This window comes from Lagopus leucura, unplaced genomic scaffold, assembly GCF_019238085.1.
Source record: "Lagopus leucura isolate 7727_CA_CO unplaced genomic scaffold, USGS_WTPT01 Super-Scaffold_100004, whole genome shotgun sequence".
Taxonomy (NCBI): domain Eukaryota; kingdom Metazoa; phylum Chordata; class Aves; order Galliformes; family Phasianidae; genus Lagopus; species Lagopus leucura.
This window is the reverse complement of record NW_024962264.1, coordinates 1,450,457-1,471,988: the sequence shown is the minus strand read 5'-3', so window position 1 is coordinate 1,471,988 and position 21,532 is coordinate 1,450,457. Positions and strand designations below refer to the sequence as shown.

General features: G+C 38.1%; 1 protein-coding gene across 3 annotated transcripts in view; it reads right to left on the bottom strand.

Moving 5' to 3' along the window:
* GLRB (glycine receptor beta) overlaps positions 1 to 21,532 on the bottom strand; it is a 45,623-nt gene that overhangs the window by 10,832 nt on the left and 13,259 nt on the right. For 2 of the 3 annotated variants that reach the window (XM_042870801.1, XM_042870800.1), the window contains exons 4-7: positions 20,426 to 20,493; positions 14,322 to 14,551; positions 11,811 to 11,893; positions 8,995 to 9,135 (exon numbers count right to left, since the gene is read on the bottom strand). In XM_042870801.1, the coding sequence (XP_042726735.1) occupies positions 8,995 to 9,135; positions 11,811 to 11,893; positions 14,322 to 14,551; positions 20,426 to 20,493 (522 nt within the window). Of the gene's footprint in view, positions 1 to 4,565; positions 4,719 to 8,994; positions 9,136 to 11,810; positions 11,894 to 14,321; positions 14,552 to 20,425; positions 20,494 to 21,532 lie in introns of all 3 variants that reach the window. The other variant, XM_042870802.1, reaches the window with a different exon arrangement.

Below are 21,532 nucleotides of genomic sequence, written 5' to 3'. Positions count from 1 at the left end.
TGAAAACATTTATACTGGCCTACTAAAATCTGAAATTCTAGCTGATCATAAATACCAAACATTCTATCGTTACTGTCCCAGTTGGAATTCAATACGATCGATAACTTACTTTGATATGGATCTCAAGCAGGCAACTTATTAGCTGCTAAGACACTGAAGAGAAAGTATAAGTAAATAATTATATGATTTTAAACACAAAATTTTATGGTGTTTTATTTAAAAATGTGTGATATCAATAAATAATTGTCAAGCTAGTTTTTTTTTGTCCATTGTGATTAACAAAGAACGGTCAGATGTTTTCTGTTGAGTCAAAATGAACAAGGCAAATACCGAACAAATAAACCTTAGTCTCTACTCTGGCTTATTTCTGAACTACTCTATCAAGTAAAAAATCCATAAGGACAAGAAGCAAGAAAAGTATAGTTCACTTTTTATTTATTTACTTATTTATTTTCAATGACCAACACCAGCTGGTCTTGGCAGGCTGAACACTAATTATTGATCACTGCGAAACATCATAAAAAGTGCAAATATAAAGGGTGATGTCTTTTAACACATAAAGGACACTTCTTCCTATCTGCAGCTTTCTGCTGCTAATTTCCATTTGTTGGAAGGATGAAACCTTCATTCTCTGAGCAAGAGAAACTAAAGAAAATCTTTTATGTTTTCAAGACAACACTGAAATAAAACAGAAATATTCTACCAAGCAGATCAGAGCTGGCCTTGCCTCAGAGACACTGTACCAGAGCTGTAAGTTGCATTTCTGACAGTAGCTATTGAATACGGTGCAAATAGCAAAGCTCCAACATAGCTGAGGAGAATGAATAAATAAGCTGCAAGATAACCTGGTAAAAAATAATATTAAAATGAGAGTGGTACGTCAGGGAGGAAATCTCCATTTTCTTCATAGGGACAAAAAGGGGAAGGGCCTTAGATCTCCGATACAAATTTGGGAATGCTGGCCTTTCTAAGAAACAAGCCTGCATTTTTTTTCCCTAGAGCATGATCCCTCTTGATCGCACAGTGTGTCCACCTGCCAGCTTTGCACGGAGGCAGGAACTACATCCTCTTTCTTTCATTTAATAGGTCACTTACATCCAGCCTTCAGTCATCTCAAATATAACCAAAGAGTTTAACTTTACAGGAGCTGCAGTACAAGATTTGACCCACTGCCAACATGCTATTCGTATTTCAGTGACGTAAGAACCTAATAACTAATTAATCCACTCACAGAAATTTCTTCTTTATCCCTATCAGGAAGGTTAGTAGCTCACTGCCTAAAGCATGATTGCGTAGAGCTCCTATCTTAAAAATACTACCAAAGGTTACATGTGCATAATATCACTAAAGCACTTCAGAACATACTGCCAGATAAATAAATCTCCCTTTTCCAAATCTATCAAACTTAACTAGCCTCAGCACTATCTGCTGGCAATGAGTTACAAAGGTTAATTTTATGCTGTATAAAACAGCATTTTCTGTTTTATATTACTGCTTTAAAAATGTCTGGCTCCATCTCACAAACGTTATTGAAAAACATAATATTCCATCCTACTTTCCTCATAATTTGTTATCTGCAATACATCCACTTCTCCCATTAAACTTTGTAAACTAGAAGACATAATCTTGCCAATCTTCATACTACACTGTTCAAATATATCTCAATGTCTTTCCTTTGAAACCCTGCATTTGCTGCGGTTTCATAAAATGCAGTGAGTTGAACTAAGAGCTGAGTGCAGGCAGGATGGAGGGCATGTTTGGCTGTTACATATGGAGGATATGTCCCCCATCACTTCCCCAAGCTTTTAGTTCCTCCACGGTATCCCAAGCACCCTTTCACAGGAGGCAGTGTGTGCTGTGTGACTCTCACACCCTGGACTGACGCTCCATTACTCCAGGCTACTGTGGCTGGTTGGAAGTCTGAAGTCATAGAATCATAGAATTGCTCAGGTTGGAAAAAACCTTAAAGATCATCAAGGTCAGCACCCCAACTCTAACCCCAACTCCAACACTCTAGCACCCCAACTCTAACAACCCTCCGCTAAATCACGTCCCTCAGATGCCTACAGCCTCAGGGAAGGCTGTACTCCCTTTGGGGGTCACACGGCACTGAAGACAGGAATTTTTTGAACAGATGCTGGCACACTTTCCACCTGTAAAGAACTGGAGAATCCTCCATAGGCCTCATTAAAAGCTGAAACACAAGCATTTATTTAGAAAGAAGCACCTGATGACTCCATCTTTAAATCACTTAGCCAGAGCTCTCCAGATACGTGTCCTTTGTGGAGCTCCCTACCACTGTGTGACCTAATAGCTTTGTAGTTCTTGCATTCCTAGATCAGCTAGAAACTACTGAGATTCCTAGGCATGGCCAACAGTGGTCCACTATACTTAACTGTAAGGACAACTGTATTAAGATACTCATACGCAAATCTGAAGTAGCTTCTCACCTAATGAGGTATCTTACAAACCATTACAATTGTAATGACAACTGGTAACACTTTCTTGTGAGCAGACATTCACTTGACACAGAAATGTTTATCTTGTTAGATTTCAAGATCAACTTTCTTTGAGGATGCAGAAAGAAGAGCCAGCTTGCTGCCCTCGTGCAAACTGGAGAAACATAAATCTTAATGCAACCATGGTGTTATCAACTTGCATTATTAAATACTGACTCATGACTAAAGGATGGTCAGATTTAGTGTCTGTTGCTTCTCTGGGGATTGAGGAAAAGTTACATAGCCAGGCCGATGGTAAATATCTTTGAAAATGCATTATATCATGGCAATATATAAAAGGAACAAGCAAACACTTAAAACACAAAAACAGATAAACAGACAAATAAATAAGAACGCGCGTTTAGTCACAAACACATCCATGCTGTATAAATCATCCCTATGCTTCTTACAAATCTCACATATAATTGATAAACCTGACTGGCCAGCTATTCGAAACACAGGATTATAAAAGTAGAAATGCTTTTATAATGATAAGGTTTTGATCATATTGGATCTCATTATATGAAAACTAACTCCAGTTCTCATTTCTATCTTTTCAATTTAAGGCATGGTATAATTTCTCCAGACTGATTTTTTTCATTCATGTAACATCTTATGTTTCATGCTATGGAAATCATCCTTAGGTAGTTTTTCTGGTATATTTGTTACTCGCTATCAAACTAATATGAATTGTGACTACTCCTCAAAAACTATCAGTATTTTTAAAGATCAAGAAAAATGAAGTTGTTTCGTATTCTGAAACAGTACCCTGTAAAAGAGATACATACAATAAATGTAATGAAATATGTTTTCATTACGTTTAATTGGAGAAAGGAAGCCAATTGCAGCAGAAAACCCTAAAGCAGCATTTTAGTCTTGGTGCAAGCTCTTTGTTTATTTTGGCAATCACATCAATGGAGAAGGAAGAGACATGGTAGATGTCCTGAAAGTGGAGCAGCACAGCTCAGACTAAGGCAACTGCAGGGACATTTCAACTTAACAAACCTGGCAGGAATCCTTCCTGTTCCGTGGAGTTTCAGACTCTACTGATCAGTCTGGGATGGTGACAAGGCAGACCTTGCCTCTAAGGATCTCGAGTGCTTTCAGCATGTGTTCATGCATGTGAGGCTGCACAGGACTTATATCCAGATGAGATGTGCACGTTAATGTGCGGGTGAGAGGCTTCTCAGAAAGGCCAGGGCCTGGAGAGATGTTTAAACTGCATCCTTGTGGGATGGGAAAACAGCTGAACTACATCTCCTGGGAACGTGGAGAAGACTTGGAAAATAGGGAGTGGGGAGGTGGGAGTGTCAGGGAAAGGTGAGGACAAGGAGTTCAGGGCATGAGGAAGGAGAGGTTGTGGAAGGCATGGGGATAGGACTACACATAGCAATGTCAAGATTCAAGAGCCTGGCTCCACATTTCACCGAGCTCTGGTGATCTGCAGGCTGGCCCACCCCAGAGCTGGAGTCCCACGCCCTATTAAACAGTGAAGATAAGATACTATTGTTTTGATTAACTCCATGTCCTACAGTCCCATAACAAACGAACAGCCTGCCTATTGTGCTGTGCTGAGCAGCACAAGAGGCTGAAATAGTTCATGAACTGAGTCTCTAATGAAATCAAGGATGCTAATTCTTTTCCAAACATCATTCAGTTTCTATTAATCTTCAGAAAACCTGCTACAAGAGATAGCTATTTAGATTCTTAGTCATCATCCTACTTTCTTATTTCAAGAGTTCTTCAAATGCTCAAGTTCCTACACACTACATGCTGCCCCAGTGCCTGCAACAACAACCACAAATAAGATCTGGTAAGACCAGATTTGTCCTGGTACAGAGGAGCAGAGAGAGCGTCCTCATTGCATTAGCACAGGAACCATAACAAGCAAAGCTTCAATATGGGGGTGGATTTTACACAAGTAGGAATGAGGAGGTTTCAGTGAAAAAGATGAGTGGATAATGAAAGTGAAGTTGCTTTCAGTGTCTGGCATCATGTTGTCAAAGCAACTGAGAATGGCTTGATGGTGTTAAGTGGTCTGTAACAGCATATGTGAAGGCAGGTTACCCAGTGGGACTCTTGCAGCACTTGCATCAGGATTGATCCAAAATGATAGCCAGGACAGAACAACAATTAGCAGTGTAGGAGCATAAACACCCATCATGTAAAATCCAACTTGTCTTCGTAAAGTGAAGATTACTTCTACACAAGTGTAATAACCTTTAAAGAAATAAATGCATATTAAAGTTTAATGTGCTTTGCAGGTCAACCTCTTGAGATTACTATCTTCTACTCGTTTTTCTGCTTAAGAACACAGGTTCATCGGTTCGAATTTCTTTCAGAAGGCAAATAATTTAATTTGAAATATGTTCAAAACACAAATCGATGTAACCTGTGGTTCTCTTTGTGATCTATGAGCACCCTCTGCCCTTTTCACAAAGTGTCAACAACCAGCAGCTGACACAAGCCTTATCTTGAATCAGGCTTCAACATGCAGGCCAGTTACAACCAATGGGATCTGGCAGTCATAGCAGCTTAAGCTAGTATGAGCTTAAACTCATATGAAAATTCTACTTAGCATTAATTTGCAAATAAGACGGAATAAAAACATATTTATTTAGAAAGGTTAGAATGGAAAGAGGTGATCTGAAAGTGACCCAAAGCAGAGATGCCCCAATACTGAAAGCTGATATAGATAACTCCTAAAATTGAAACATGCTGAATTTTTTGCAGCAAAGCTTTTAAAACATACAAACACTTCAGAAAACGTTCAACAAGATTAATTCAACAAAAAGTAAAGCAGCAGATACTAGGATTTTGGTGGAGATAACAGAAGAATACATCAGAAACTATTCTGTAATGAAGAGAAGGCATTCCTAAATTACATTAGAACAATATCAAAACTCAAGCCAATGTCCATCTGTAAAAAAAGAATTGGTGTACATCTAATTTCAAACGTAGAATCTTTGAAAAAATTATCTACTTATCTTGTGTATTTTTTAAAACAACTATCCTAGAATAGCAAGTCATTTCAAAATATTGGTGAGCCTATAGTAATGAAAACAACAACAACAAAAAGCGAGAATACTCCTTTGCTGTGTAGAAGACCTTAAATGGTATTTTGCAGCCTTCTATCTTTGCCAGTATTTTCTAGTTGTATAACTTCTGACTAATTTCTAGGAATTTTAGATTTTACATTCAAACAAGGGAGACTGTAAACATCATTTCTTATTTGCTTTCTGCCAGAAATGCGTTCTGTGCGGCATTTCCATCACACAGATTATCTGCTGCTCTCACTGTTCAGTTGCTGAAGAACTTGTTGGATCTGTCATACATTTTGGTAAATGAGAAATAGGCTATTTGCAACTTAAATACTCAGATTATTGTTATAGACGTTCCAAATTTATTGACTCTCTACTTAGACAGGCATGATAAAACATCAGCTGATGTAAATGGCCAAAAGAATAAGTTCTCTGCCATTGGCAACGATCTCCTGCATAGGCCATACCTTAGAAAACTTGCTTGTACTTGCAACATTGCCTTTTGTTTTTCTTATAAAATCCTTAATAGAATTTTAATTATGTGAATATCTGCACTGTGAAATTCTTTCAATATAAGAATTAAAGGTAAATCAAACAGCTCCTGATTCCTGAAAGCAGCCTTTAAAATACTTCATCATACTTACCTATTCAATCCACATTAACAATGCATTAACTCCAGTCTTTATTATAGACTTAACATGGATGATTTTCATTTTTAAACAGAAAGGATTAGCAATAAAAGAATTACGAGAACTTTCTTAAATTTAATGTTGCAATTCCACTCAGTCTGATGGTTCTTCTAATGATCTTTTCATTCACGGTCAAATCATGTGCCCACAATAATGTGACCATCTTGCTGAGCACTTTGCAAAGTGCCATTTTAACCTGTGGTCACAAGGTGTTGGAACTTCAAAGAGCAACGCTGGCTTTCTTTCCAGTTTCACAGAATCACAGAATCACCCGGGTTGGAAGGGACCCCAAGGATCATGTAGTTCCAACCCCCCTGCCTAGCAGGGCCATCAAACATACACATTCAGATCAGGTTGCCCAGGACCCCGTCCAACCTGGCCTTGAACACGTCCAAGGACGGGGCATCCACAACCTCCCTGGGCAGCCCGTTCCAGGGCCTAACCACTCTCCTAGTAAAGAACTTCCCCCTAACATCCAACCTAAATCTTCCCTCCTTCAACTTAAAACCATTTCCCCTAGTCCTGCTGTTGTCAGCCCTTTTGAAGAGTTTACTCCCCTCCTGGGTGTAGGTTCCCTTCAGGTATTGATAGGCTGCAATGAGGTCACCCCGCAGCCTTCTCTTCTCCAGGCTGAACAAGCCCAACTCCCTCAGCCTGTCCTCATAGGGGAGGTGCTCCAGCCCCCTGATCATCTTAGTCGCCCTCCTCTGGACCCTTTCCAAAATCTCAATGTCTTTCTTGTACTGAGGGCTCCACACCTGGACACAGTATTCCAGATGGGGCCTCACAAGAGCCAAGTAGAGAGGGACAATCACCTCCCTGTCCCTGCTGGCCACCCCTCTCCTGATGGAGCCCAGGATCCCATTTGCCTTTCGAGCTGCCAGAGCGCACTGCTGGCTCATGTTCAGTCTCTCGTCCATCAGGACCCCCAGGTCCTTCTCTGCCGAGCTGCTCTCAAGGACCGCTCCTCCCAGCCTGTACAGGTGCCTGGGGTTCTTCCGGCCCAAATGCAAAACCTTGCACTTTGCCGTGTTGAACCTCATCAGGTTCACCCGAGCCCAGCCCTCCAGCCTGTCGAGGTCCCTCTGAATGGCATCCCTTCCTTCCACCGTATCAACCGCACCACTCAGCTTGGTGTCGTCAGCAAACTTGCTGAGGGTGCACTCAATTCCCTCATCGATGTCATTAATAAAGATGTTAAAGAGCACCGGTCCCAAGACAGACCCTTGGGGGACACCACTTGTTACCGGCCTCCACCTGGACACAGAGCCATTGACCACCACCCTCTGTACATCTGTTTCATTGTAAAGCATGTAATGATTAATTCTTAAATTTATCTTTAAGATTCCAGAAATCCTAAAAATAACTAAGATGCACAAATATCAATTTTTTAGATGTTTAACCTTAGGTTTATGACAAAACATAACATCATTATGCTAACTTTGACAACACAATTACAAGATAGCAATTTGGAGTAAGTGTTCCTTTCTGCCCTTGAATGAAATGGAAGTCTCTTTGTGTTACATCCAATTTTCCCATGTTTATGAATTTTACTTGGGAACTGCAAAATCAATCAATCTATTTAATTTTCCACGACTTCATAGCCTAATTTTTCAGTAAACTCATTACTTATTTAAGAATAAAATAATTTTCTCACTGCTAAGAAACCTCTTATCATTTCCAAATTTGGATTTAAATACCAATGCTGGTTGTGCTTTCATCAATACAGCATTGTTCTGAGGAGATGTAATTTCACACTACTTTCAAATGTAAATAATCTGAGATATGGAATTATGTACTTAGTAAGCTAAGAACTCATTCATTTTGCAGATACATTCAATTTTAATTATCTCTTTCAAACTAAATTCCTTAACTCCAAGCTACATAAAGGTTACCTGAGATCTCTTCACACTTGGGATCTAGCTCAGAAACAACTGCAAGTAACAGACTCTCAACTGCAGCTGAATGGTCAGCAAGAAACTAGAAAAGGATCTTTGCAGAAAAGCTTCAGTGCCACAGCCATCTTCATTTTAAAGGGAGATTTGTGCATATGATGCAATAGCACTGACTAAAACACACACTGCTGATTTCAGTTGTTACGAAAAGTCTTGGGGTTGCCACGGAATGTGAGTAGTTTGGATAAAATTATAGGCAGAAATTAATTAATCAAAGTAGAAATGATAAATCATTAGAAGCCAGAAAGCTCTGGAGAAATTTTTTGTCCACGCTCAAATACAATCTCAGGACTGAATCATACAGAGCTGAGGACTGCAAACAGCTTTCTACAGTGACACATTTCAAGAAAACTTACAGGAAAGAAGAACCTGCAGGAAGAAACATTTAAAGTTACACTCTAATACTATCAATTTTTGGAACAAACGTTTAACGAGAAAACCCAAATTACCCTACTTTGCTGCAGGTAGCACAATTCTAAATGAACTGCCCATTAGAAAAGTGCTTACAAGAATAGAAAATTACCCAGACTATAGAAACAAAATGGCAATGGCGAGATCAGGAGACATGTAAGCCAAATCAAGAAAAAAACATTCAATTCCATTTAATTTTCAATCTAGACTTTATGTATTTGAATTAGTTTGCAGTAATTATATGTGATTCTTACAATGGTATGTACTACAGGTTAGCTAAAATTAACCCACTTCCTCCAATAAAAATGTAAGATGTGTACTGGAATATAAATCATTATCCATAAACAATAACAGAAGGAAGCTTACAGTTTTTACCATGAAAAGCACTTCTATCACCTACCTGTGCCTTTGTAGTACTTGGTACAGTTACCATATTCAATATCCTCCTTTTTAATATCAAACTGAGGCAGAGCAATTTTCTCTAACTGTACAGGATCTCCAGATTGCCAGATAAAGCGTAAGTCATCAGTTGTGTAACCAACTACAAGAAGAAAATTATTGTTATTATTTAATGTCCCATTTTAAGCAAAGTAAATTCAGCAATAAAATCTACCGTGTATGTACTTTTTTTTTTTTTGTATTTCCTTTTTTTGTATTTCAAAGAATTAGGAAAAAAAATGAGATAATCCACAACTGAATTTTTATGTAGTTCTATATTAAGATTTACCAGGTTGGATATTATATTATTGGCAATATTACAACAATTAAGAGGTGTTTGTTACAGAAATCACTATCCAAACAAATAAAGCAGCGCTCTAGATTCCACAGCTTTAAAGTTTGCATAATCATTCATACTCCACTTCACTAAAGCATGAAAAACATACTGAATTTTAGCTACACTCAAAGTCCAAGTAACTGCAACAGAAATTAACGCTGCACCTACTAATTTCCTGATTACCTAATTACTTGGCTTTTGTGTAAAACAACCTTTCTACTTAGTTGTTCAGATTAAAAGCCCTGATTTATGAAATCACTGTGCTTTAGGAAATACATGACAAGAAATTCAAGTAGATATGTAGTCCTATTGAAATCAAGTCAGTGCCTCAGCACCATCATAATCTCCTGAATATGGAGAGACCCCAGCATACATCTAAAACATGATTTATACAACAGCACTAGCATAACACAAGCATAACACAGTATTAAATAAATACACACTTATAGTCATGATTTTACATGCCGTTTTTCTGTTACTTTCTGTTTATTAAGAATTAACTTCACACAGAGATCAGAGAATCACAGAATGGTTTGGGTTGGAAGGGACCTTTCAGATCATCCAGTTCCAACCCCCTGCCATAGACAGTGACACCTCCCTCTAGACCAGGTTGCTCAAAGATAATGTGCTTTATATGGGAAAAAAGCTGGGGATTGAGCTGGTAGGAAACGTTTTGTAATTCTAAGCCTCAGAAATGTTTAAAGAACCATTTTTGTTTTGGAGGATTTAAATAAACTGTTTTTATTGTTGAAAAATAGATGCCATTCAAAAAGTTAAATCGTTCATTAGCCAACTTCTTTAAGGTCAACAACAACCTAATAAAAATCACACCTCAAAGCTCCGAGCTAAAAGATAATATCAAAAAATGAGTTGTATTAAAGATCAATTCATAAAATCAGTTTCACCTCTTTACAACATTTATCAAATCACAAAGCCGCCGAGATCTTTTATAATATAATTAATGGGCACTGAAAATCTTGTCCATTGGGAATGTGCTGAACTAGTGATCATAACCATACACACAAGGAACTGTTTAATAAAAACTGGTTGCTTCATCTTGGAAATCTAACAACCAGAAAGACAAAAATTTGAACTGAACATATTGAAATAAAGCCACCAATGGATAACAGAGAAAGCAAGCTCACTGTTGGAACTGGAGGAGACAGACTGGGAGCCGTAGGAGTCAAAGGAATAAAAAGGTAGAAGAAAGTTCAGTTCACACTATCTTTCCAGAGGAGCAGAAAATGCATTTCTGCACCCTAATCTACATACATCAACTTAGCATGGAGAGAGACAGTAAGGTTGATCAGATTAAGTTACTGGCAACTTTTTATGAGTAGTTCTCCCTTGAAAAATTGTACTTTTTCATACTTGTAGAGAAACCCAGACTGCGAAAGTTTGAGCCAACTTCCATTACTTTCACATTAACCACCAATTTGTTTGGGTTTACCATACAAGTTTAATTCAGCTAATATATGCACAGTGGGCATACACTAAAACTCTAACACTATGGTCTTATTAGAATTGTAAGGGTAAATGCTGTCAATCAAAAACTAAATTGTATAGCTCTGATCATTATCACTACCTGGCCATCACCAGGCTCTCCTGTTCAGCTTTGTTTAATCTTGCTGTTTCCTTGCTTCTGTCTTTCCTTCCTTAATCTCAGCTTCCTCAGCAGATCTGGGGCAGTAACAACAGAATAAAGCTTCTGTATTGTAGCAGGAACAGGTTGGAGGAAGCACCCTTCCTTCCCTGCATCACACTCATCCTTAGTTGAAACAAAAGGCCAGGAAAGTAGGATCAACAAGGATGGAACTACAGGACTTTTGGAATAGATGCCCTTGTACTTGGAGAGCAGGGAAGAAGATGGGTTTCAGAAGCACTTCGGCTGCAACTTCCAGCATGGCATGAAAGCCTTCACAGATGAGACCTGTCTGCCCCTTTGTGAGATCAAATAACCAGGTTACCAAAAAAGGACTAGTAGGGGAGATATGCCTGCCCACATCCACAACAAATCATGAAAACATTTTGAAAAGGTTGCATACTAAAAGCTCTCAAATATTGGCATCAAGTAATTTTCTTTTCTTCCAGTACTTCAGGAGTTACAAATGACACGGTGCGTCATCAACGCAAGGGGATAAAATGGACCCTGACCATGCACAAAAAAGCACAGGTTATGGAAGTTAAAACCACCGGGGGAAACTGTGGATTCTTTTTTTCCAAATGATACGTATTCCTGTTTTACTAAGCTTATAGCAATTGTTTTTGTAATACTAAGCAGTTGTCACTGTGCTTAACAGCAGAAGCTTGAATCAGGGTGCATGGTGACACAACCATAAGAAACGTTTTTCATGGGGAAATTTACGTTGGTGGGAATCAGTGAATATTCATTTCAAGATTCATCACAAAATGTGTTTTTAGGCAAAGATGAATTTACATACAGCTTTCCAATTGCATCTTGCAGCGCTGTGTATCCATAGGAAATAAGGTCAAGTCCAAAGGGCATGACAGAGTAATAGACAATCTAAAAATACAGAAATAGAATTTAAAGATAGGGTGAGCTGTCATGTAAGGAGTAGACTGCACTAAGAAAAAGGAAAATCCTAGGTATTCGACTTTCAGTTTCCAAAACAGTAGAAGAAAAATAACAGAAATTATAGTAAATAGCACTTCAAAATTTGGGAATCTGATCAGAAACTTAAGTACCTCTAGTAGTTTAATAATGCAGTGTTAAACATACAGAATTTCACAAATTAGAGGATTACTAGTACATGGCAAAAGACATAATTTTTAAGAACAACTCAACCAAAGGTCCACACTGAAAAGAAATCTGTCTCCAGCAGTGGACAGTGGGAGACTTCTGAAGAAGAATATTAGACCACAGCAATGAGGAAATGACATTCTCCCACATTTCCAGCAGCCTCCTTTAAGTTGTGCCTTCCTAAACCAGAAGTGAGTGATGCTTCCTTTATTTAAGACAGCTTGACAGAATTTTTTTCCTTCAAGAAGCTTCCTGTTGCTTTCTTGAATTTACTATGTAAACTTTATTTATACAAAGCATCCTGCAACAAGGAGAACACTATCCTTCACACACACTAATGGTCTCCTTTCATCTGCCCTGGCCTTACGATTATTCTACTGGAAAAGAAAGTGAATAATCAATGTCCATCAGCTCTTTATCTGCCATTCAAGATCCCTGAGACGTCACCTCAACTATCAACATCAACCACCAAAAGTTCCTATTTGCCTAGCTGTTCTAAATGGCTACAACGTGGAAAAACCTCAAAGAAGTTCCAACTGTTAAATTTTCATATTTAAAATCAAAATTGCTTCTGTAGCTGAAAGTGATTTTCTATTTTGAAATATTAATTTCTACAGACTTCAAAAACTGCTAGATAAACAGCTGTAATCAGAACAGGACCTTCAGAATGAGCCAAATGAAATGCTTACACTGTCCAATTCATTTGATTCTATGATTCCTTTTCTGACCTCCATCTGCAAAAGTCTTGAGATTTAATTTTCTCATCCTGATCTAGAATGAGCAAAAAAAAACAAACACAGACTCTCCTATCCTCTTTCTTCTTTCTAACCACTTCCACTCTGCAAATAAAAACCTCATGTATTCATAATTTCAAAAGTTGTCCCCTCTTAATGGTAAAGTTACAGTGCTTTTGGGAAATAACTTTTTCCTGCATTTTGGTGGTATGTTTCAGTTTATGCAAAAAAAAAAAAAAAAAAAAAAAAAACTGTTAGAAAGTGAACCTAATCTCTGCAAATCATTGCATCTATAGGCTGTAAATCTTCATTATATTCCTTTTAATTAAAAAATTTGGCTGTTTACAACGAATCGTTGCTTTTATGGCATAGAATACTATCATTATCATAAACAAAGCAAAAACACAAAGAAGTATGCATTCATCGCAATGAAATTAAATATTTAAGGAGGTCCTCTGAAAAATCTACATTGAGTAAAGCATAGATCTTAACTGGGATCACGTCCTAGTACTTTTACAAAACATTTACATTCACTTTTTAAATTTCAGCCTTTTTTTAAATCAGTAGGAGATAATCCTTGTTTGCACTAGTTAACATAGAAATTCAGGTGGTGAGAATTATGTTACTTTGCTGAAGGAATTACTCCAAATATCACAGGAGCTGGAAGGGAGCTCGAGATCCACTGGTCCAACTCCTCTGCTAAAACATAATGGGGATGGTCCACATCCTTAATCATCTTTGTGGCCCTCTGCTGGACTCTTTCTAGAAGTTCCCTGTCTTTCTTGAACTGGGGAACTTCCCTGAACTGATGCAGCCTCATTAATGTTGAAGAATCGCCTTCTTTTGACCTGCTGGCCAAGCTCTTTTTAGTGCACTCCGATTGGCCTTCTTGGCCACCAGGGCACAATACTGGCTTGGCTTGTGGCCAACCTGCTGTCCACCAGAACACTCAGGTTTTTCTGTGCAGAGCTCCTTCCCAGCAGGTCAGCCCCTAACCTGCACTGATGCATGTGGTTGTTCCTCCCCAGGTATAGCACTCTGCATTTGCCCTTGTTGAACCCCATAAGGTTCTACTCCACCCAACCCTCCAGCCTGTCCAGGTCTTGGTGAATGACAGCACAACCTTCTTTCACTTCATTATGCTTCTAAAAATCTAGATAACTGTATAAGTTTTAATGCTGTTACTAGTACTAGCCTACTTAATGTTACTTTAACATGATATATTAACATACAAACATGTCAAATTTTAGTACTTCCTGTGCTATCAACCTACGTGCTTTGCAACATCTCCGGATTTATTTTCACACATTTCATTTTTGACAGCATTGTTTTAAAATTGCCATATATGTTTAAATTTTAATCAAAAACTGCATTATTAAGTCTAACAGTACATCTATCTCCCATCAAGTCATGAACTGACCGAAGTCAGAAAGAGTATGAATTTATCAATAAAATACCTCATGCTGACTAGGACATCTCCATCCCGAAATATAAACAGAAGGATATTTTCTTGAGTGACATCATGGAAGTTAGCATTTTTTTCATTCGCAAAGAACAAGTCTGGTTTCCAAAGACATTTAAACATTGTTGGGTCCACTGTCAGAGTGTCTGAACCCCTCCAGTCGTTGGGCAGTTTGAGTCTGGGGTCATTCCACTTCTGTCTTAGGAAGATGTTCACTCTGTAATCCTGATGGGAAGAATACGTAAGAATTAGACCAGACAAAAGTCTAAACAAAAGACAATCATGGGGAAAGAATACCATTGTATCAGACTCACACCACTGTATCAGACTCACAGAAGAAAAACAATTTATGCTTTGATTTTTCTATCACAAAGGTAGGCATGAATCACCATTCAAGCAGCTTTAGTACGTGGTAATTTCAATGCAATTTACTAATAATAGGTAGATATCAGATTTAGATTAAAAAAACTTTTTTTTTTTTTTTTTTAAAGGAAAGGAGCAGATTTTCCTCCCAGGATTCTTTCCGCATCCCCTCTGACAGTAGCCATGTTACACAGGCATAAAGAAAAGTAGGCAGCAGCACAGAGGAAGCCATAGTTCAACTACGCTGATTTACTGCAGCTGCTAACACAGCATCACTTCTATCAGCAAATCCTGGAAGTATAAACTCCTGTTTGTTATACAATTGGTTAAGTAGCATGCTGATGGCAATATAACACCTTATAAAAGCATTCTCCAGTTCGTTAAATGGCATAGTGATGGCAATATGCCACACCATAAAAGCAGAAAACAGACCAGGAAGACAGCAGACTTTAAACTGCAAACACAGAATACAGCCTTGGGACCTCTAATAGTGATTTGGGGCTATTTCAGTAGGAAAATTGATGACTGTACAACATAAGGCCTAAGGCAGCTTGTGTGAAAACAGGCACAGAACAGGCCACAAAAATTAAGAGTAAATCAAGACATTACATAGAAGGAACTTTTTTCCAAATTCAGGAGGAGTTTTAGTCAAGGATGGACAGTAGTAGAACCATGCCCAATGAGAAGCAAATGTTGCCACTGGGAATTGGAGTAGCACATGTCTCAGAGCAGAACGAAACCCACACGCACGCTGTCCTCAGTGAAAGCTGTGTGCATCCAAAAGAAAAATCTGACCTACTATGTCAGTTAGGATTTTTCAGTCTTGCATCTACATCTTTCTGCTTTTCAGATTTACATCTAAGCGAATGCTTCTTTTTTATGCAAACGTAAATCAGGCAGATCACATACAGAGCAAGGAATAAAAGTATTGTTAAAACAAAGTAAAAGACAAAAATAAAGTCAGATTCTATAATTAAGGTAAATCTATCTCTAGTCTGCCTTGCTGTATTTTATAGCGTGGTTACTTTGTTGGTTTTTTTAAGTAATTATTTATTAGGCACAAAGCATCCTGAGATTATGCCTGCTAGTGCTTTGCAATTACATAAATGAAGGCAGGTATCTGTGAGTGATGGTTCATGACATATTCTTGATTTGTCAGTGAACTCAACATAAAAAATTAAGAATGTAGTGTACAAGCTAGTGTCTTCTTAGGCATTTTTCTGTTGATATATTGTGAATTCTCTTCTGCAGTACTTGCTATAAGCTGTATATTTACAGTCCAAAGCAAGTGCCATGTTGAGATACTTATGTTAATTCTTGATTAAGATCTCATGCAGAGTAGTTTACCCTACTGATTTCCCTTTGTTAATCCCCTGTGCTCACCTTCCCATATCCAGCCCAGGTATTTTTTTTTTACTACAATAGACTGTGTAATGTTTTTCCCCACTGCATTATAACAAAAACCAAAGCATCAAAATTAAACAGATAGATCTCAGGCAACATCTATTAATATGCATAGTTCTGAGAGAACTGTTACTTTTTGGCAGTCTGTTTCTGGAAGTAAAAAAGAATAGATGTAGTCAGATTTTTATTTGTTCAAAGACCTCTATTATTACATCAAAGTAAAGAAGTAGCATAAAATAGTAGTCAATTCAAAGTGACTTAGAGTTGGAAGGCTTCCACAGAAAAGCTTCAGAGCATGAGGGAATTCAGGTCATCATCTCAGAATGTACTATATTGATACAATTCAAAATTTACTTGTTTGTTTCTGAAGTCCCCATTCCATATGGACTTCATGTCCAAGTGGAAGCATTTATTTTAAACCATACAAATCCTGTACATTGTTCAGACTTATAAGCATTACATAAAAATCAATTTTCTCATGAACAAGTGCATTATCCTTGTTTTAACAAAATCAAAAGTATTCTCACAGCCATAAGCAAATGATAAGCACTCTCCAACACTTGCCTTCAGTTTAGCCATTCAGGAGATGTTTAAATCACAGAAAATCAAAATCCACTGTCAAAATAGGAATTGGTGGTAAGATCAGGTGGACACTACTTCACTTCCTTCCTTTTTCTATTACAAAGGAAGTCAAATAAACCTATTAGATTAGTGGCAGTTTAAGATGTTGATTCTGTTCCCATTCCAGTCAGTGGAAGAGAATTCCCATTAGCCTAAAACAAGGAGGTTCAGATCTACACAAATGACTGGAAACTTCTCATAGAGCATTCACCTGGGGAGGATGGCAACCATGTAGTTGAGGTACTATGAAGAATGTTTAATTAAGAGATGTCAGGAGACTTCTGTATCTACAGAAAATAATACGCACAAAGGTTTTATTTAACAGAATACAAACTATTACAGCACATGACAGAAGTACGGGCTATGATCTGGTACAAATCAAATTTAAGAGGACTGGGAACAGACTTTTTCCAAAATTGAGTAATGAATTTTCAGATTCAGTACTTGTACTGCAATTAGGTTCAATGTAGGCTTGAAAAAGTGGTCTGGATGAGTCACATGGTCTCCCTCCCATGAATTTTACAGATGTTTTTTGAATATTGCAGAATGGCCAATATTTTAAAGTAAAAGGGAGTCAAATAACAATTTAAAAGCCAGACACTAGGGGAAAAAAAAAAAAAAAATCATTCATTACCATTAGGGCAATGAGAACAGGGAAGGCAAAAAGAATCACTGAAGTGTTCTACAGGGCTTTGTTTTCCCATGAAACTCCAACAGAAGGCAAGCTGTTTTCAAGGGAAGCCGAAAGGGGAGGACTTCTAGGAAATATTTCAAATGCAACCTACTAAAAGCAGTGGGCACGTGGCCAGAAAAACTCCTCAGGCCAGAAGCTAGGCATAGCCAATACTTCTCTCTCTAAAAACTGGAGCACACAGTAGATCGTGAAAGGCTTTTTCTACATGACCTACAATGATACAAAGAAAGCAAGCGTAGTAACACTCTCTTTAAACAGAATAGTCGTAGAGTGCCGTCTTTTAACAGATTAGCAAAGTAGAGAATTGCATTCATAGGATTAAAAGAAGAAAAGTGAAATAAGAGCATGAACATTAAGAAGACTTTTCTGTAAGGTTTGAAATTAAAGGAGAAGAAGGAGGTGGACTTTGAGAAAAGAAAGGTTACACTGCAAATACAAACCTTAAGAATGAATTGTCATTGTAGACAGAAGATCACATCCTTAGTACAGCTAAAACATTATAGCCTTATGGATATTTATAAAAGAATGGATCTACCTCTAGAAATCCCTGACTTTAACAGTTTTGAAGTGCAACATAATCCCTATATTACCCTATAAATCTGCACTCTAAAACAATCTCTGAAAAATTGGAAGAATTGCCATGGGGATCCCAGACAAGTACTCTGCAAAACCAGAGCAAGTTATAGGAGTTCAGGTAAAGGGAGCTTACTTGAAAGTAGCAGCTCAGGTATGAGCCCTTCTCTATTTTAGCTGTAAAAGTTCTTACTCGCTCTGTAGTTGCTAGTTTTTGTTCTTTTTTTCCAGTTGCTCGATACATGTGGGAACATGAGGCAATTGTCTCTAGCACTCAGCAGTACAACCCGAACTCTACTTTTGCTAGAAACGGAGCAATCGTTTGCCCTTCATTTTTTGCACAAGTTTGATTAGAACTGTATAGAACGGGCACAGGGTCAATGCTATGTCTCCACCAATCTTCCTTCTAACCTGTCAACACATTTTTACAACAAAACCCTTTCTCTCCTAAAGCAAAGTACTACCTCAGCAGGCAGTCAACCACTCTATTTTCGTTGGTGAAGAGCAAACTGCGTAGCTAAGAACGTAAACAGTACCGGGACAATAAGGATAGAAAGCAAAAGTAATTGATTTTCACCAAAGGAGCCAAAGAGTGAATTTGACATTAAGACATACAATTATTTCCCATGTCCTTGGCCAGTCAAAGTTCACTGACACTGATAAAGCAGTCTGAGATGCTACCAGACAAATCCTCGTGCCCACAGGGGACAGGCTTGCAGAGTTCTGGTCCCACTAACTTATCTGCATGCCTTCCTCGCTCTCAGTCTAGCCACAGTTTTATTCCCTGTTTTAACTCAGAATGAATCATGTGCCTGTCTCAGCACCCACCTCTGTGTCCTGCTCCATCTCTGCTTTGATATATTGACTTCCATGTTATGATCCTCTTGTTTTCAGCTGAAACAGACTGTGCAACTTGTCCAAGCATGTAGTCTTTTGCAGAATGATTCATTCCCTTGATGTGTGAGACTCCCCATCAAACTCAGATGATGGAGAAACATTATTATTACATGAGATAAGGAAGGGAAATATGAAGTTCAGCCCTTGTGAACCAAGGCATCACAGCGATCGGCTACACACAGAAATCTAAATAAAAGCATAAAATGAGGGTGGTTTCTGAAGCTCTAAAATATGTAGGAGAGCATGACTACCTTATGCAACATGCTAGTAAAATCTGTGAATGACTGGACAGGAATTCACAGGCAGGCCTATATGCATTGCTGTAGAGAGGATACTTCATTTTTTGGAGAGACGCACGCGCCTTACGTTCATGTTCTGTTACTATTAGGATGTGGTTAATTGTAAAAAAAGCCTCTGTAAAAGTCACTTTTTAAAGCATGTAATAAATTTCAAAAACTTGAAAGGGCCATCTGGCTTAATATACCTGCCATTTTAGATACTCATTTCACTCCTACTTTCCTGCTTTTCCTGCCTGCTCCTTTAAACTGCAGTCCTCTTTTTGTTTTCAAGAAATAAATCTCAAAATATCTTCATCTTACATTCTTTGTTCTAACATCACTTCCTGCTAATACCATTAGCTGACTTACTATCATTTCCAATCAAATCTAAATCCTTTATTCACTCCTAGCAATAAAAGGATGAAATGGCCAAGCTGCTCAAAAAAAAAAAGTTACTTCAGCCATTGCATCTGTTTAACCTTGAGCAACTCACTGAAATGTCATTAAAGGTAACACATGAGCTGGCTCTGAATTTTAAGCAGGTACTGGCTTGGATGTGCAACAAAAGGTGTTTTATTATTTATTAGCTGCATTATAGTTTATTATTTCTCTGCCATTGGGACGAGGAATATTGCCTTAGCCACAGGAGTAGACAAGCAACCAGATCTGAGGAACTGCCCCCATGCAATGGACACAGCAGAGCACTGCACCCATTTCTTCAGTGGATGGTGTGGGACTGCCTTGGGACCCCAGAGCCTGAGTATATGCCCTGGCTGTGGCTTCTCACATGCTGACAAAACAAACTGTACTCTCCTTTGTTTTTGAAACAACAGAAAAACCTAGCCTGCCTCATAATACCTTCAATAATGAAATGTGGTTTGTTTGTTTGTTTGTTTTTCCCCCAATATTCTTCACAGTATTTATTGGAAAAGTCATTGTAAAAAGATCTTCAAGTCCCAAAATATCAGATAGTGCTTTTCTACATAAATGCTTGAGATCTTTGCATGTATGTTCATTTTGCACTCATCTACCTTTCACCCACAACAGATCCTAAAAGTTATGACAACCTGTGACCAAAAAAAGAAAGAATTAAATAGATTCACAGATTTACAGCAAAAGGCACAGTCCAACACTAGTCCCATTACCTTACTTCTCAGTCTGTGCAGTCAAAACAATCATTTACAGTTTATGTTTCGTAATCCTCAGCCTGAATTTTCATTGAGTAAGAAAATCTGCTTGTGTGCTGCATTCAGTTCATTTCAGTCTTACCATAGTTGTCTCCTGAATTGACCCAAAGCTGTTAATGAAGATATTGACCGCCACATCGACTGGAATTCCTTTAAAAAGAAAAGATTTCTAGTCATTTGCACAACCCAGCAAAGGTACATTATCCTTCCTTTTAGTGGTATCACAATATGAAATATTTTTTGTAGCTTTGTATTTTCAAATTAATATCTATTTTGTTTTCAAAAGCTACAGTACAATCTGCTTGCACGGAAACCATGAGAATCATTTTCATAATATAACAGAAAAAAAAAATCCTCATTCCAGAGCACCAAGCTTAAAGCATTTCACTGACCATAAATCAATGAGTCATTTCCAAATTCCATGATCTTCTGCTATCACGGAATGCACCATCCACTATTATTTTTACATGCAATGCAATTCACATCTCTAGCAGTGGACACATTCAACTGCCAAAGATATAACAAAGATCTACCATCCCAAATAACTGTTTCTGATTTATGATGACACATTTACTTACACTGTAAGAGGATACTTCTTTGTGCAAGTCAAGTGTATAAATGTAGCAGTGTACACACAGGGGGATAAAAACTGTTTCATGCAGCTTTCACAGCCACCTCGCACGAGAGGGAGAGAAGCAGAAGGCTGCTCCATTTTACAACGATTACCAATTTGGCAAGAAAAATTTTGAGAAGCCAGCAGCTGTGAAGATATCAAGATGGACTGGATTTTTGTCTCTTTTCCACAGCCAGGATTACTGTAGCTGAAAAGGGCTGGTGTGACAGCTGCTACATCTGCCCTCTGTCACCCTGCGGGAATGGATAGGCAGCCATCTATCTGGTGTTAACAGAGGGCTATCATGAAGTGGGGGGTAGTGGCCTGATGGTTGTGAGAATCATGGTCCACTAGTTTTATTTAGCACCTGTATGTTGAGTGTCAGTGCACACACTGGATACAAGCATCTGTTGTCTGCTTAGCTTGGTGGAATTCTTTCTATTTTCAGAAGTAAAAAAGTTGTATAAGACTATCTGGACAGAGAGAATAACTATATTATAAAGTAATGTCATATTTAATAGTTTGCTCACCTACGTACAATATCCCAGAGTATGTATGTATAAGACGTAAATTCAA